The sequence below is a fragment of the Mus caroli genome, chromosome 19, assembly GCF_900094665.2.
Source record: "Mus caroli chromosome 19, CAROLI_EIJ_v1.1, whole genome shotgun sequence".
In the NCBI taxonomy this organism is placed as follows: domain Eukaryota; kingdom Metazoa; phylum Chordata; class Mammalia; order Rodentia; family Muridae; genus Mus; species Mus caroli.
Window position 1 is genome coordinate 42519873 of NC_034588.1, and position 18800 is coordinate 42538672.

The 18800-nt window shown below is 43.5% G+C and overlaps 1 protein-coding gene across 1 annotated transcript in view; it reads right to left on the reverse strand.

Moving 5' to 3' along the window:
• Positions 1 to 18800, reverse strand: part of Armh3 (armadillo like helical domain containing 3) — a 181922-nt gene that overhangs the window by 52852 nt on the left and 110270 nt on the right. Inside the window, exon 23 of the mRNA XM_021151523.2 lies at positions 16517 to 16592. Within this exon, the coding sequence (XP_021007182.1) occupies positions 16517 to 16592 (76 nt within the window). The remainder of the gene's footprint in view (positions 1 to 16516; positions 16593 to 18800) is intronic.

Sequence of the window (18800 nt, forward strand, 5' to 3'; positions counted from 1 at the left end):
AGTGCTGGGATTAAAGGCGTGCGCCACCACGCCCGGCTTAGCTTCTCTTTTTAGAACATCCCTACAGACTAAGGCACCCAGCAGAACCTCAAGTCTTTGAGGGTTGCAACTACACTGTTGTCTTTACTGGTGTAGTCGTCTTCAGTGCTAGACCCCATGGCTTCTTAAACTGTTGTAGCGTTCCCATTCTTCTGTTTGAGAAAAGTTGTTGCCAATATCCTTTTTGTCCCAGGCTGTTGTCTTCTAGACTAACTCTTACACCTTCTACTTTATGCAGGTGTCTTTGGCTTGCACCACTGGCTTGACCTGGGTTCTATTTTGCCTTGCCCTTCAGTAGATTTCTTATTGGTAGGTAGAGTCTGCTGGCATTTTTGTCCAGACTTTCTTTGAGCTGTTGTCTCTGAACTATCTTACAGCTTCCCTTCATCATGTGAACTTCCAAGTACCATTATTCCCTGTCCATGCCATGTCAGGCCTGGGTTCTATTCAGAATCTCTAGTTGTAAGAAAGAAACTATTTGCCCATCTATATTCAACAAATAATCAGCAAACACAAGCATAGATGCCACCTGCCTTCAATAGACTTCTATAAAGGACAACAAAACCCAGCTACTCTGGAATACGGTCAAGCTTGTCTGAAAAGATGAGCTAAGGCTGAATATGTTCTGAAGAGACAAGCTGGCAAGCTGGCTACGGACATTCCAGAGAAGGATGCAGCCTATAAAGAGTTTATCCAGAGAAACACACGTCTCTCTGGCTTACCCACAAAAGCTAGCACATCAGTATGTACCTTCTCTAGACTATTAAAGATGGAGGCTGAGCCTGGTGGTATATGCCTATACTCTTCCAAGTCCCTCTTTATAACTAACCAAAGAGATCATTCTTTTTACTAAAGAAAATAGTTCAGCCATACATGGTGACTCATGGATATAATCTCAACATTTGTAAGGCTGAGACAGGAGGATTGCTGTGAGTTCTATGTTAGCCTGGGCTACGTGGTGAAACTATCTCAAAGAAGAAGAGAAAAAAGCCAAGGGGATGGAGAGATAGCTCAGCAGTTAAGAGCACTGGCTGCTCTTCCAAAGGATCTAGGTCCAACTCCCAGCACCCACATGGTGGCTCACAACTGTATGAAACCCAGTTCTAGACGACCTGACACCCTCTACTGGCCTCCACAGGCAACTGTCATGCACTCAAGGCATAGACATACACACAGGCAAACACAATACACATAAAATAAATCTAAAACCCAAAAACCTTGGACGAGTTCAAGGCCAGCCTTGTCCGGAAGAGAGAGAAGGAGGCAGGGAGGGAGGGAAGGAGGGCGGGCGAGCAGGCGACAGAAAGAAAGAAGAAGGGGAAAAGGGAAGGAAGGAAGGACGGACAAACCATACGAGATAAAATACATATTAGCGCCTCTGCATCTCCAAGTCCCAGTATGATGACCAACACAGCCACTGCCAACCTGACAGGATCTAGTGTCACCAAACTGACAAGCTTCTGGGCAGATCTGTGAGGACTTCAGGACCATGTTACCCAAACTGGGAAGCTGTGCACTATAGTGTGGACAGCACCCGTGCATGGACTGGCCCTGGCTTCCATTTTAAAGCCAGAGGAGGAGGAAAGCTGAGCAGCACACTTAGCTCTGTGCTTCCCAGCTCTGGAAGAAGGGAGGTGGCTGCCCCAGGCTCCCGCTATTAACCCTTCTCAGCCCTTCCTCCCTTTTAAGTTGTTTCTTGTCAGGTATTTGCTCTAAGATGAGTATTGTAAAAACTATAGAAATCATGGGTGCTCCATCAGCACAGTCAGCACCAATGGCAGAAGCTGTTTGTGTGTGTTCTCAGGTACCCTACCAAGCTGACCATTGAGAATCCCCATCACATGAAGATAAAGGTGAGAAATGAGTTTCTCTGGTGTGAGGGTCTTGGGAATGCATCAGCACATCCTGAGCTTCACATCCTGTTCATATGACTGGTTTTCAAAGAAATGATATAGAAACCAATTACAACAACAACAACAATCTCATTAAACCTGTTACTACAGGCGCTCACTCTGCTAGAACATGCAAAATATCTGAGCTCCAGGGAGAAATGTACAATTGAGGTAAAATTAATCAAACCTACATAAAAAGACAGTGTAAGAAGAAAATATTTTCCTCAGATATTCCAGAAGCCTGATCACTAAGTGTATAATTCTGTTCATTATTATCTTCTACAATGTAAACCTATATTTATAATATGGCTGATATTATAGTAAAATGACAGTACCACGTAGACACAATTCATTTAACAATTAATCTACCGGAGCTAAAAATTCTTAGCATGTCATTAATTGCCTGCTTATTAAACCAGTGTTTCAGTCTCAGTTGCAGACTATCACGTCCTTGTTACAACCCCAGGGGAAACGCAAGCACACTCATGGGACAATTAGCAAGTAACAGGACCCCAACTGGAAGAGCACAGAGAGACCAGGGCAGCCATCCTCAGAGAGCTCTCCACTGCCCTCCCTCCCCTGCTGTCCTCTCACTGCCCCTCCCCTGGGCCTACATCCTCACTGCTCAAAGCAAGAACCAATGTCTGCTGCAACCTTCGTTTTTAGTTCTTAGCTGGTGAGTCCTGCTGGGGTTCTGAGAGAGCAGGAGACTAGAGGAAGATCTGAACCATGCCATGAAGGTCATCGGCTATTGTTTTTCAAGTTCGGCCATGGTTGAAGACTCTCTACCCACAATTTTTCTTCCCAAGGGCTTTGCAGTTAACTCTTCAGGAAAGTTTTCAGACTTTGGGGCCATTTTATATAACAGTAACAAAGCGGAGCCCAGAATGGAGAGAGATTAGTCCCAAATCATCTACCAAATCAGGAGCAGAGTCAGGAATAGATCAAAGCATCTGGACAAAGATTCTGAAGACACATTTAGGAAATGTGCTGACGATACAAAGCCGCAGAAGATCCCAATACCCAGAATGACATAATCAGGATCCACACACACCCTGATAAGCTAAAATGATGGGTTGAACATCAAAACAAATTAAACAAGGATAAAGTGTTGAATATAGGTTAGATACAAAAGGGGGGAAAAGCTATAGAAATTGAGAAGGAGATTCACCAAAACAGTGCCTGGAGCTCTACTGAGGGGTAAGACTGCAAGTTCTAAACTGTTTTTACTCTGTTCTTTATACTTTTCTTCTAAGCTTTTATACCAAGTACCACACAAATGTGGTAGCAAAATGCTCCTACCAACTGAACAAGCACAGGATGCAAGCACTGAGGAGGGAGGTCTCGTGAAGCAGCTCTGAAGCTAGCTACACAATGCAACTGACAAATAATCTAATGCAGGTCAGGGGTGGAGCTTATGAGAGAGGGTTTGCTCAGTGTGCAAAAATCCCTGGTTTCGGGGTTCAGCACAGGAAGAACAGAACATGTGTATATTTCCCAACATCTTGGAGGTAGAAGAATCAAACTTTAAGGTTGAGGATAGGATGGCTCAGTGGGTAAAGATACTTCCCAAGCAAACCTGGTGAACTGAGTTCCATCCTGGAGATGAATGTGTTAAGAGAACAACTCCTGACAGTTGTCTGCTGACCTGCGCATGTGCACTGTGCCAAATACTAAAAGTATACACACAGACAATTAAAACAAACTAAGGTAAAAAGAAATTCAAGGTCATTGGCTATATTGAGAGTTGGAGGCCAGGATAGACTATATGAAACCTTATCTTAAAATTAAGTAAATAGGACTGGAGAGATGGACCAGCTATTAAAGAATATCAATTGCTTTTCCAGAGGACCCAGGTTTAGTTCCTAAAACCCACAAGATAGCTCACAATGAGTTCCAGAGAGAGGATCTGCACCACAGATACACACCCGGTGCACATACATACATGCAGGCAAAATATCTACACAGGTCACCATGCCTGAGCCTATGGAATAATTTCAAAGATAAGGAAACAAGAGCCGAGCAGGAGAATAAAGGCACAAAGCACTCCAGATCTCCCAAATGTAAGCCTTTACAGTCTCCTGCTCCTTCTCCTCCCACCTCTGCTGCTCACCTAAAGAAAGCAGAACAGCCTACGATGGACGTTCTCCTGAGTAAAAGGCTGGACTAAAGGACACACCTGACATGGTTCATCTCAGATATTCATCACATTTAAAGACTATAGTTGACATTATGACTAGGAGAGCTTACTAACTGTATACAGGAGGCTGTGCTGTCCTGAAAAGACAGCTGGTGTGTAAGTCACAGCAGCCTACACAAACACATACAAGGCCTTGGGTTTGATCCCCAACACTAAAAAAGGAAGAGAAAAAAGACGGGCTGAGGTCAGCAATTTGCTCTCTTGCCAAGTGGAGGTAATTCAGACTCATCTCTGGGACTGAGAGCTTCTGCATCGACCTGGAACTCACCCTCTTCTCCAGTGCCCTCTGCCATCTCAGCTGCAACAGTGCTCAAAGCATAATATTTTAACTTACTTCAAGGCCCAGGGTGCTTGGTTATCTTAAGTTACCAGGAAGTAACCCTCCCACCGTCACCAACTCAGACACAAAGGTATTTCCTATCAACTACTGCCAAAGCAGTCAACAAATATTTGTGATAAGTCATGAAGCAAGAGAAAAATGTCAATATAATTAGTAAGCAAACAGATTATTTGCCAAAACAACAAAGTAAGGTTTCCAGATTTAAATAACATAAGATTTCTTTGAACTAAATCATGATGATAAAATGCTTTTATAAGTTTCCTGAAGTTGGAGCTAGCAAAATGTTTCAGTGTATAAAAGTGCTTGTGGTGCAAACCTGACAACCTAAATTCAGTTTCCAGAACAACAGTGGAGACGGACTTCCAGAAACTGTTCTCTGCTCTCCATATGTGCTCGCTCGGTATCATGCAGATGCCCACACTCACATGCTCATCTCACACACACACAGATACACACACACACCCGCCAAAACAACAGCAACAACAAAACTAAATAACCCTCCACAAGTGGTGAGCCTTTGAGTGAGCGTCTCAGAGCATCACTGTGCACTTGGACCCTGCTAAGCAGAGGCTTCTATTTCAGTCCAACAGCGCGATTCAGGCTCAGCTCAAGACTGACTCCTTTTCCCCTAGGAGCAATACTCCAGAAATAGCCCCTTATTTGAACCAATAAAATGGGCCGCAATCAGTAGCCTTATTGGAAGAAAATGAGATGCAGAAGGCAGAGCACACAAGAATATCTTCTCTAGACCAATGCTGACTCTAGACATTTAAAAAGCACACTCAATAACTCCATCAGTTTAGTCCTGCTACTTTTGAACCAGCTTTTTTCTTTGTTATAACGCTCAACGCTCAACACGCAGGCATCAAACGCCAACGAGCTTTGACTGCTCAGATCCTGAATACAGAGAAGAAATAGCTATAGGCTATTAGCTCACTGGGGAATGCTGTGTTTAACACCTACATGTGAGAAAATCTCCCACAAAGGAAATGTTCGAGTATGAAACCAAATCCAAACTTCCCCACTCTCACAGAGCCCCAAACACAGCAAAGAGAACAGTAAGAGTCCACCTCACTTGTTCTGAAACTAAGAAATTCCTTTTGTGTTTTTTTCTTTCTTTGAAGCAAAAAAAAAAAAAAAAAAAAAAAAATTACTGAGATGAATGTGGTATGTATATATTATTTAGAGCTGCACAGAAATTTCTATATTTCACTGCAATTAAATTAGTATAAGTCTTGGCTGGGCATAGTGGTATGTTATCTATGAAAAAGAAGGTATAGTCCCCAGAGTGTCTGTACCAGTTTGCACTCCCACCAGCAGTGAGGACTGTACTTCTTCTTCCACATCCTTGCCAGCATGCACTGTCACTTGAGTTTTTGATCTTAACCATTGTGACTGGTGTGAGATGGAATCTCAGGGTGGCCCTGTGGTTGAATTAGGGGAAGGACTGAAGAAGCTGAAGGGGTGAGCGATCCATAGGAAGATCAGCCATCTCAACTAACCCAGACTCCAGGGAGCTCCCAGAGACTGAGCCACCAACCAGGATCATACACAGGCTGGTTCGAGGTGCCTAGCACATATGTAGTAGAGGTCTACTTGGTCTGGGCTCAGTGGAATTCTCAAGAGCCTTGGGGCCGGCCCCAGGGAAGGTGGAGGACTGGTGGCAGGGAGAGCTCAGAGGCAAGGAGGAGGAGGAATGGGATAAGGAACTGTGGGAGAGGGGACAGAAGGGAAGCAATGACTGGAATGTAAATAAATAATTTAAATTAAAAAGGAAAAAGGAGGAGATGGAAGAAGAGGAAGAGGAGAAGGAGGAGGAGGAAGAGGAGGAATAGGAAGAGGAGGAGGAGGAATAAAATCAGGTATGTTGATACATTCCTGTGTTCCCAGCAGAAACAAGAGATCAAATACAATCCCTTACCAACCCCCCTCGCCCCACCCTTTCTCTGTTTTTATTTTAAGTAGGCCAGTATGGTAGTGAGTGTTTGCAATGTCAGCACTGGGGAAGTGGCTCATTAGCCAGGCAGCATGAGCACCTTCGGGACTCCTTGTCTCAATATACAAAGCAAAGAGGGGCTGAGGAGATGGCAGAGGTTGAGGGCATGCAATGCCCTCACAGAGGCTCTGGGTTTGGTTCCCAGCACATGCATACTTAGAGGATCGGATGCCTTCTGGGCTCTTTGGGCACCTGCACACACACAGTATACATAAGCTCATGCAGATGCACACACATACACATAATTAAACATGACTAAATCTTTTTTAAAACGTAGAAAGAAGACTTCAGAAAGACCTTAGCAGTATGATACTTCCTCATAGCAGTGAGGCCCTTGCTTCAATCCCTAACACAGCAAAACCACAGCAGATAGGAAAGAAAAGAATTAAAGAAAGATGTAGTGGGCAGATGAAGTCCAATTGAACCCACAAGAATTTTAAATGTGAATAAAATAAACATTCCAATCAAAATGCAGAACCTGTCAGACCAGATGAAGAGTCTAACCACCTGCAGAACATGACAGTGCACACCTTCAATCCCAGGCCTTAGGAGGCAGATTTCCATGAGTTAAAAACCAGACTAGTCTACACAGAGTTCCAGACCAGCCGAAGCTACATAGTGAGACTCTGTCTGCAAGAAAAGAAAGAAAGAAGCCAGATCCAACTATCTATCACCTATATTTTAGAAAGGTAAAAACAGATAAAATGGAAAAGAATGGAAAAATATAAGTCATGACTGAAAATATAATTGGCAAAGAGACTTACAAGTTAACATTATATACATATACATATACATACATACATATATATATATATGCTTTGTGCCCACTCTGAACAAGAGTGGGATGTTTATACAAGGTGCATCATTGTGAGACAGTGAACCAAACTTCAGTTTAACATTTTTTTGGTTTTGTTTGTTTGTTTGTTTGTTGTTTGTTTTTGTGATGGGATCTCCTGTGTGCCAGGCTGGCCTTGAACTCAGTATAGAACAGATAATAACCCTGAACTTCTACTCTCCTGCCTCTGCCTCCAAGTGCTGGGATTACAAGCATGTGCTACCACGCCACGTGTGTGTGTCACCTGCAGAGGTCAGAGGCACTGGATTCTCCAGAGCTGGAGATGTTCACACCCCACCCCCACCCTCAAACACACAGACTTAGTTAAAAATAGTAAGACTAATGTAAGAAGAAAGAAACATTGTGAAGAGGTCTATAACAAATAGAGGGATTAAATCACTTATTTTAAAAAAGCTACTTCTGGGCGTTGGAAAGATGGTTTAATGGTTAAAAGCATTGGCTTAACCAGACAGCTCTTCCAAAGAACCTAGGTTTTATTCCTAGCATTCACACGGCAGCTCATTGTCACCTGTAAGTCCAGTTCCAGGGGAACCAATGTCCTCTTCTGGCCTACATGGGCACCAGGCAAATACATAGTGCACAGATATTTCAGGCAAAACACCCTTACACATAAAAATTAAATAGTATAAAATAACAATATTTGTGAAAAGAACATCAAGTTCTAATAAATTCTACCAAGCATTTAATATTAATCTTTTGCAAACTCTTCCAAATACAAAAAGTGAACAAACACATAACAATTTATTCCATAGTGCCATTTTTACCCTGATATTAAAACATCACATGAAAACTACAGATCAATACATATATATATAAGAAAAAAATTCAAGGCCTCTTAAAGAGTCAATCTGGGAAGCAATGAAAACAGAACGGTTAATATCTCCTCATGCACAATCAAAAACTACATGCATAATCACTGTGGGACATTCTTTTATCCTAATATAGCAAGAAGGCAAACGTCTGGAGTAAAACTAGGTCAGCAGTCCTTTCCGCAGACTCAGAGTGAAGGGGACACAAATCACTTCCCCACATCACTTTCTGTCACTGGTAGGCAGGAGCAGGCTGACAGCCTACGTTCCCAAATGGCCTCTAATGCCAGCTTGTCACTAAAGTCATTTCACATCTCCGGTCTCTCCAGGTGCACATGAGTAGGGACCGAGCAGAAGGAAACTGGATGTGAAAGGGCTTAATCTAATCCGACAGACCGAGTTCTCCCTGAGATCTATCCAAAACGAGACTATAAGATCTGTATACTTGTATAATCAGGACAAAAACTTTTTAATAAATTAGTAAATATTTGTGTATATGGCATTTACTGGTCTCCTTAACAACCCAGGATTAGCCTCACTTTGTGTCTGAGAAAACTCAAGCACAGCGTGGCTGAAACACTTGCCTACGGGAAGAATAGAACTGGAACTCAAAATTCAGACCCTCTCTACAGTCTCTACTCTGAAGCATTTTATTACAGTCTCATAAACCACACTGGGATGAGTAAACCTACACAGCAAAGACCAAGGGGACATGTAGAAAAACTAGAGAGAGGCTAAATTTCTTTATCGGCCTGGGTGTAGAGGAGAACTCAGAGCTGCTTAAGAATGTGCAAGTACCAGTTGGGAGTACTCGCCTAGCACGCACGAGACCGTGAGTTCCATTCTCAGGAACTTCTCAAAAAATTCTAGAATCATCTTTAAAAAAGCAAAGCAGGTGCTAGTGAAACTGCATTTCCACACACAAGGAAGAAAAGCTGGGCCCTTGGTTAATTTTGTATATAAATCAGACAGAGCTCAATGGCAGAGTGCTCACTGCGCATACACAAAGCCCTGGGTGTGAGCACTGGAACTGACCCTCCAGCACCACATGACTCTAGTATAGTAGTGTCCAAAGATGGGACAAGAGACTGGGAGAACACGGAGAGAGGCCAGGGGATCAGGCGTTCAAGGACAGCCTCTAATACACAGGAAGTTTGAAACTCGTCTCAGCTACACAATGTGGTGCTTTAAAGGAGGGGTGAACAGACACAGAATCACCAGAGCGTGGGAATTCAACCTTGCTTGAGTAACACAGTTAGGACTGACCACAGATAAAGGTCAAACCCTTCTATGTACCAAAGGAACTGTTTTTTTAAAAAAAAAAAGGGGGCAACCTACAGAATGGGAGAAAATAATTGTAAGTCATCTGATAAAGGGTTGGCATATACATTACATAAAGAATGCCTAAAATCCAACAACAAACCACAACTCAATTAGCTGAGCAGAGTGGTACAGGCCTTTAATTCCAGCACTTGGGAGGCACATGCAGGATTTCTGAGTCCTAGGCCAGCCTGGTGTATAGAGTGAGTTCCAGGACAGGTGGAGTTGCAAAGTGAGATGCTGTCTCAAAACAAACAAATAAACCCCTTTCAACTAACACTGAAGGCTCAGGTGATAGCTTAGCGGCAGAGTTCTCTGAACAGCACATATGAGGCCCTGAGTTGACCTTAGTACTACAGAAGGCAGCGGTGGCCGGCAGGGTAGATACATACAGTGTCACATGTCTGTAATCCGAGTACCCCCAGGTCAGCCTGAGTTACACATAACACAGGTAGTCACTGTCACGCTACCCTCCCCCCCACCCCCAAAAAAGAAAGAGAGCTCTGTGTGTGTGTGTGGGGGGGGGTTGAATAGTATTTCTCCAAGGAAGAAATATAAATGCCTAAGAAAACTTTCAGGTGGCACATGCCTTTAATACCAGCATTGGGGAGGCAGAGGCAAGTGGATCTCTGTGAGTCCAAGGCCAGCTTGGTCTACAACATGAGTTCTAGAACACCCAGGACTCTACGCAGAAAAAATCCTGTCTCAAAAAAACAAAACAAAAAAAGGTTCAACATTATTATTAGTCATTAGAGAAATGCAAATTAAAACTATAATGAGATACAGCTTCACACCCATTATGGTGGATAGTGCCAAAAAAGGGGAAAGTCTTAGTAAGAATGTATAAAATTAGAATGTAAAATAGTGCAGCCACTTTGAGAAACGGTTGGCAAGTTCTCCAAATATCATACATAAATTATCGTGTATTGTAGTAATCCACTTCTGAAGCAGGCAAGGCAGTGAAGAGATTGTGTCCTGTTCATATAAGCATCACTCAGAGCACACAAAAGGTAGAAGCCACCCAAGGACTTTCAACATGACAACAGAGTGACAAAATGTGGTAAATGCATACAATGGAACACATAGTACACATGTTGGTGCTTGAAGACAATATATTACATGAACTAAGTCAGTCACAATGGACTGAGATGACGTTCAGAGCAGTCAGTCAGAAAATCAGAAAACAGAATGGTGACTGCCAGAAGCTAGAGGAAGAAGGAAAGGGAGAATGGGAATGCAGTGAGAACATAGTTTGGGCTGGGAGTTGAGCCAAGTGGTAAAGGTGCTGGTCTAACCTATACAAGGCTCTACTTTCAGTCCCCAAGACCATTCATGAACACAAAAGTCCTAGAAGTGGATGGTGGTAGTGATTGTGTAACAATGTAAATATACTTAATGTCAAGGAATTGTATGGTTAAAAATAATCAAAGACGGGGCTGGAGAGACAGCTGATGCTCTTCTAGAGGTCCTGAGTTCAATTCCCAGCAACTACATGGTGGCTCACAACCATTTGTAATGGGATCCGATGCCCTCTTGTGGCATGCACTATATATGCACACACAGAACACTCATACATAAACAAATAATATTTAAAAAACAATTAAGATCAGGAGCTGAAGAAATGGCTCAGCAGTTAAGAGCACTAGCTGCTCTCCTACAGGACCTGGGTTCGATTCCCAGCACCCGCATGGCACCTCACAACCATCTGTAACTCCAGTCCCATGGGATCTAATACCTCTTCTGACATTCTTGGGCACTGCACACACATGCTGCATAGACATGCACACAGGAAAAATATACACATGAGGATGATGAGGATATAAAGGAAGCAAAGTGCAGAAGTACTCCAAGGGAATTTTAAGCTGAGTTTAAGAGCGGTAAACTAAAATCGCCTCACCTACAAATTCTTACAGACCCAGACAAAAATCTCAGTATTTCATTACAAATACATGGTTTTCCTAAGTTCACTGCAGTTCACCTAGCTATGTCCTTATGCAAAATTTCACTTTGCAGTGTGAATCTAGCTGTAGTCTTAGAAGACTGGGAAACACCAAGTAAACAATATTCTGTGGCTTCATTTTAGTGCTTTGCTGTAATGTGCATTAACACTTCTCACTCTGTCTAATGGAGTGGATCAGGGTCTGACTAACAAAAGCAGGGCTATCACTGATAAAGTCTAACTCAGTGATAATCTAAGTCTAGGCAGACAACTCTATGGTCATATACTCCCTGCTACTTACAAGTCATCAATTCAGTGCCTCTGCTCGTATCTTTACTTCAGCCTGTACTCCATCCTCTACTTTAGTCCAAATTCATTTCTCAGTAACTAAGTTGCATCCTTCTACTGAGTGCCCAGGCACCAAACTCCATGCTCATGTTACCAAGAGAACCTCTAGGTTGGAGGATACTAAAGTCCAAACAGATGCATGAGCAATGAGTCTTGGAAGACTCAGAGGACCGGGACCTCACAATTCCTTCTCTAATTCTGCCTCCATTAACAGAGATGACTAGGCTAGGGGTGGTGGTGTGCACCTGTAATTTCCATACCAGAGAGAGGTGGAAGCAGGAAAGATCTTATATTGAAGGCCAACCTGGACTGTGTACTAAATTCCAAACCTGCCTTAGCTACTAGGACTTGGCAGGTAGCAGCACAAAGCTCAGGAATCCAAAGCCAGCCTTGAGTACAGAACAAGTTCAAGGTCAGCCTGGGATATTGAGACCTCTCTCATATAGACAAATAAATACCACAGAATGTGCAGGGAGAAAGGAGGCAAACCCTCTAAATGAACCTTCAAGGTGTCATAGTGTATTTCACTCAAAGGACACAACAGTTTCTATGGGGAGGAACAACGTGGGCTCTTCTTTGACATCAGGAGTTCCCGTTACAATAGCAGCTCTAAGCAGCTGTACTGTCAGAATCTGCTGAAGATAAACAGGAAGAGAGGCTTGTTCAAATGCAAATAACTTGGGACAACTGAAGCACCAGCATGACTAAACCACGAAAGACAAAAAAGCAGAGCACCAGAAACTCCATGCTCGTGGAAGTACTTTAACTCCCACTGACAAAACCTGTGCTCCAAAGGACAGAAAGGTCTGCGCTTTCTGCTGCTCCCCATCTGTTGGGGAGGATCTAAGTAAGGGTAGCCAACAGACCTACCACATGCCAGGAGACCCAAAGACACCACTTTACACTGTCATCTGAAAGCTGGCCTTCAACTCATCTCTTCCTGAAGATATCAAATAACATTCTAAGACAGGTGATAAGAGTGTGTTCCTGCTGCCTTAGAAATCCTTCTCATATGCACATCAGCACACATAACCTTTAGAAACAGCTAAAATAAACTGTGCACACCATAACTGTCCTAGCAAGCCTTACTCCATGGTATCTTGGAAACTCAGAGGTGGGATTGCTGAACCAGGCTCCTGTTTTCTCAACTACCCAAAGCACAGATGCCCATCACAAACTGGAAGAAGACAAAGGAACAGGGAAGCCTGGCTCCACTGTGCCTTTTCTTCTTCCTCGGATATAACTATAGAAAATGACACAACTTCCTTGATCATTCTCGTCAATGTTCATCTACAAGGAAACACAAAACATTTTAACTTTCACAGATCAGAAAAATAAAATGTATCTAGGAATTTCTAAACAAGCTTCAAAACGAAGGCCAAGTGCAGGGGCACATGCCATTAACCCCAGCATCATCAGGCAAAGGCAAGTGGATCTGAGCGTGAGACAGGCCTTGGCTACTTTTGGTTTCTAGGCCAGCCAGGGTACACAGTGAAACCCTGTCTCAAAGTTAAGGAAGGGTGTGCGTGTAGAGAATTGGCCCAGCAGTTAAAAGCAATTGTTAGTTTTGTGAGGACCCAAGTTCAATTCTTAGCACCCACCTGGTGATTCATAACTATCTGTAACCCAGGCCCAAATGATTCAATACCCTCTTCTGCCCTCCAGGGTTAACAGGCACACATATGCTGTTCATACATGTAACTCATATGCTGTTCATACATGTAACATAAAACTTAAGAAAGAAACCTCAAAAACACCAACCATGGCAATTCTTCAAAACAAACAAACAAACAAACACACCCTAAACACAGAATTACCATACGATACAGAAACTCCTCAACTGGGCCTATGCCTCAAAGAAATGAAGCAGGGCCTCTTTACCCATTTTAAGAGAGCCTTGCTCTAGAGCCCAGACGGCCTAGAAATGCCAATCCATCTACCTACCTCAGCCTCCCAGGTGCTGGAGTTCTAGAGTATGCAACACCATACTGATTTGAAGGCAAGCTCCCAAACACAACTTGTACTCATAGGAGCATCATACACAAACCCCGAAAGTACGGTAACTCAAGTGTCCATCAACAAATGGACAGATGAAATATGGTAAACACACACCATGAGAATATTAGTTGGTCTAAAAGAAGGAAGGAGATCCTGGAGTCTTGTAAGATGTGGGAAACTCAGGGATGTTCTGTATGAAATGACTACAGCTTTATAGTTTATCAGGAGCTAGTGGCTGGGGTCATCATCCCCATTTAATAGGTGGTAAAAGGCGTCCAGAGAAGGTAACTTGCTCAAGGTCATGCAGCAAACAGCAGCAGCATTGCTTTAATTGATTCACCCCATGCCCTCCAGCCCGGAGAGGAAGAAAGAGTAGCCTAAGGCATCTCTGTGAACCTGGAACATCACATCCCCAAAGGAAGAGTCTGGGCTTACAACTTTACCACATAACAAAAGTAGGGCCTTTCAAAAGCCACTCCTTAATCTTTAAAAATTGTATTTTGAGGAAAGTATGGTGACAAACACATGTAAATCCCAGCATTTCAGTAATGCTGTTCGTACTGAGTTCAAAGCTATGTGAGAATCTGTTTCAAGTGGCAAAAACAAAGAAGCTTTAAGCAGCCTATATTATGCTCTACAGAGTTTGAAGATTAAAAGATTAGAGAAATAGCATATGGAAGAACACCCCAAGCCTGACATTTAGTAATGGAAAAGAGATGACAGTAAGAGCCGGGCGGTGGTGGCGCACACCTTTAATCCCAGCACTTGGGAGGCAGAGGCAGGCGGATTTCTGAGTTCGAGGCCAGCCTGGTCTACAAAGTGAGTTCCAGGACAGCCAGGGCTATACAGAGAAACCCTGTCTCGAAAAACAAAACAAAACAAAAAAAAGAGATGACAGTAAGGAGTGAAGGTATACTGTTCTTAGTATCATCATACGTGTTCACGGTCTGGCTTTAGTGTGGTAAGATTCCCACGCATCTTTCCAGCAATCTCTTGAGGAAGCTGAGTGGGTCCTTCCTTCTTCGGCCCAATACTTTTTTTGTTTTGTTTTGTTTTGTTTGTTTTTGTTTTTTTTTGTTTTTCGAGACAGGGTTTCTCTGTGTAGCCCTGGCTGTCCTGGCACTCACTTTGTAGACCAGGCTGGCCTCGAACTCAGAAATCCACCTGCCTCTGCCTCCCAAGTGCTGGGATTAAAGGCGTGCGCCACCACACCCGGCAAGCTTCGGCCCAATACTTAATTAGCAACAGTGAAATGGGTGTGCTTGGCCTCTGCAGGAAGCCCAGTGTGAGAACTGGGATGAAAGGAGAGAAGTAACCATGCTGACAGGCATCTTCTCAGGCTCAGCCTGACTCTTTCAGTTATTCAGAGAAGGCAGGGAACTTAAACCAGCTGCCTGGTGGCCTTTGGGAAGAATAAGGACAGCAGCCCAGGCAGAAATCATTGAAAGCAAAAGCAACAAAGTAGAAGATACAGCAAACGGGCCCCAGATGAAAAAGAGTTGCCTGAGAAGCCTGTGGAAATATAGGATAAATAATACCTACACTATATTCTTATGTACTTTATACTCTGACCCAGAACCTGCCGCTGCACTCAAACATCCACGTCTGTCTCACTGCCCTTAGGTCATAAACGGGGACGTGGCAGAAGGGTTTGTAATGCTAAACTCTTTTAGAAACTGACATTTATCCTATGGACTCATGACAGTGTCTTGACTGCTAGGTGCAGATCTGCATTTATTGGTAAGATTTATAAAATTATGTTTGCTGCAAAATGTCTCTGGGTGTTAGGCAGGCAGTCCAACCTTCCTCACTGTGTCTTGTTAGCACATCTCACCCCTGCTCCCTCGTCCCAGCCCAGCTAACACACACAGTTCACAGCTTCCCTGTTATTCCCAGATGTGACACGCTGTAGTAAATCACTGCAGAGATGAGACATTCTACTTTAAAAGAAAGAAAGCAATAAACACCACACCCCTGCTCTCTCACACATTAGAATCTATACAAAGTTGTAAATACACATTACTATTATTGGAGTGTCTGGCAAGCCTTACATCTGGAGCTAAATCAAGTTCCCCATCTGCTGGTTTTGCCTCTTTTAATCAACATTAACGTCTTGATTGTTTGCAAAAACAACTTAATAACTATTGAGAAAAAGGAAAATCATAGGAACAAAGGGAGGAAAGAATGGGAGACAGTCAGACGGAGATCTAACATGCAGCCCATCCCCTCCCCACTTACAGACCCATGTATTCCTGTGAGATTACTGCTTCCCCTGGCCCTGTGAACACCATGCCTGACACAATCTTACCTAACATACACAGCACGCTCTATTTTGCTATTTCATAAGAAACTAAATATGATGTAGCCCCTAGGGTCTTTGTTTGCTTGTATTTACCACAAATAGAAATAGCTATTTATAGTACAATGTGAACATTCTAGATCCCCATGGAGAAACCCTGGTGAAGAGCAGAGGAACCCTTAGGGGAAGCTCGTGGGGAGCTTATGCATAAAGAACACTTTGGCAGCTCAGGTGCCTGCGAAGGCCATGCAACCATCTCTGGGGTAGAAAATTCACAAAACAGCCAGCACTTTGAGCTATTTCAATATGACAAAATGAAAGCCTCATGTACTCCTGCTTCTTGATCAAGTATGACAATGTCTTCCACTCCTACAGACATCAGGGCTTAAAATAGTAGTAGTGCTTAGAGCATTCTCCTTGGGAAGGTGCAATAAAGCTCTCGATGAGCAGCGAACTCTGAAAGAAACTTCCATTCCTTACCTGATATTCACCAGTGCGTGTGTCACCTTGCTTGCTGCTTCCTTCCACTGGCCAGCGTTGGTAGAAAGCCGAAGGACTGGGAAAGAAAGAAGACAGATCTGTCAAGCTCCTGACGCAAAACAAATATGAGCAATGAAGACACAGCTTAGAATAGCACGATTACAAACGCCAAACAAAACCTGTGCCAATATTGTTTTTACAGGACAACAAATGAAAGCATCTAGAATCTTTCAACTATTTTCTCCAGGAATTTTTCTTTCTCTGACTTCTCTCTTTTTTTTTCCCCCGAGACAGGGTTTCTCTGTATAGCCCTGGCTGTCCTGGAACTCACTCTGTAGACCAGGCTGGCCTCGAACTCAGAAATCTGCCTGCCTCTGCCTCCCAAGTGCTGGGATTAAAGGCGTGCAGCACACTGCCCGGTCTTACTTTTCATCAAGATAGTCACTACTCCTTTTCTGCCTCAGGCCGTTCCTCGCCCCTCCTCTGGTAATAGATAGGCCCCCAAATTTCGTTTCTATATTCACTTACTATACAGAGAAGATGAGGAGATGGCCCAGTTGGCCACTAGAGCAGGATGACCTGAGTTAGATTCCCAAACCCACAGGAAAATGTCTGGTACAGAGGCTTATGCTGTCATCCCAGCACTGGTGAAGCAGGCAGATGGAACCCGGGGGCTTGCTCCAGGCTAGTCAGCTTTGTCTTCTTGGCAAACCCAGGTCAATGAGAGGCCCTGCTTAATGATGAGGTGCACAGCTCCTGTGTAATAACCTGAGACTGACCCCAGCCTCCATGCACACATGCCTGCACAACACATGCATACTCACAGATATCTATTATAGGAGTGGCATTGTGAGGGCAACCTGGTTGCCATGTTTACCATTTCCCTAATGGCGAGGGTTACACTTGGTTGGCATGGAACTATGTAGGCCAGGCTGGCCTTAAACTCATAGCACTCCTACTGGCTGAGCTGGTGTCCCTCCTTGCTCCATGTACATCTCAATAAACCAGCCATACATCCAGCCGAATAGGACAGATAACCTTTCCAGATAGAGGATAATCATGTTTCAAACTAGGAATAAGCCGTTTGCCTCTCTAGCTGAGCAATCTGAAAAATCAGTCAATTGAAAGCATTCACTATCTGACCAAATTCTCTTTTACAAACACATTCACAGTGGGAGGAAAGGATTACAGAAGTACAAAAGTGAGCACATCCCTCGACAGCTATGCTTCAGGCCTCACAGGTGTCATAACCCAGCCAGTCAGAAGAGACACGACAGCACAAGCACTCCCTGAAATGAAAAGGACCTTGAATTTGGGATTCTCCTGCTTCTACCTCCAGGGTGCTTAGACTACAGGTGTGTGCCAGCACACACTGCTACGGTGTGCTAGGGATTGAATCCAGGGTTTCCTACATTCTAGGAAAAGCACTCTATCAACTGAATTACCTCCTCAGCCTAAACTCCCCAACTGGGGTAAGTTTCTTCAGCCTTTCTCTCATGACTGTAATAGTGTATTATATTTGTTTTCCATAATTTACTATATAAATAATAGCTTTAGTTTGAAGTACAATTACAATGTGCACGTAGGGGTCAGACAACAACTTTTGAGAATCTGTTCTTTCCTTTCACCATGGAATCCAGTGACTGAAATCAAGTAACCAGGACTGTACAATAAGCATTGTTACTTCCAACTGAGCCATCTCATTGCCCTTCCCCTTTAACACACTCTTAAAAACACTTTGTCTGTACGGGCTTGTTCCTGTATGAGATTATATATACCGTGTGCATACATTCATGTAGAGCCCTGAAGGCACTGGACGCCCCTGGAACTGGAGTTACTGATAGATGGTTTTGAGTCACTGACATGTTTTGCTGGTAACTGAACTCAGGCTCTTGGCAAGAGTAAGTCTTTGCTAGCCCTTTTAAAACATATTTTATTATTTATATTACCTCCTACTTTTTTCATAATATAGGATCCCAAGAAGAGGCAAGGCTTCTGTTTTGTTCTGCTTTTAATGGGTCAACAAGAGAAGGATTGCAAAGGGAAAAGAGATGAGGCTGTAGCTCAGTAGACAAGAACACTTGCTGTACTGGCTATTTTTCTGTCAACTTGACACAGCTGGAGTTATCACAGAGAAAGGAGCTTCAGTTGAGGAAATGCCTCCAAGAGATCCAACTGTAAGGCATTTTCTCAATCAGTGATCAAGGGGGAAAGGCCCCTTGTGGGTGGGACCATTCCTGGGCTGGTAGTCTTGGGTTCTATAAGAGAGTAGGCTGAGCAAGCC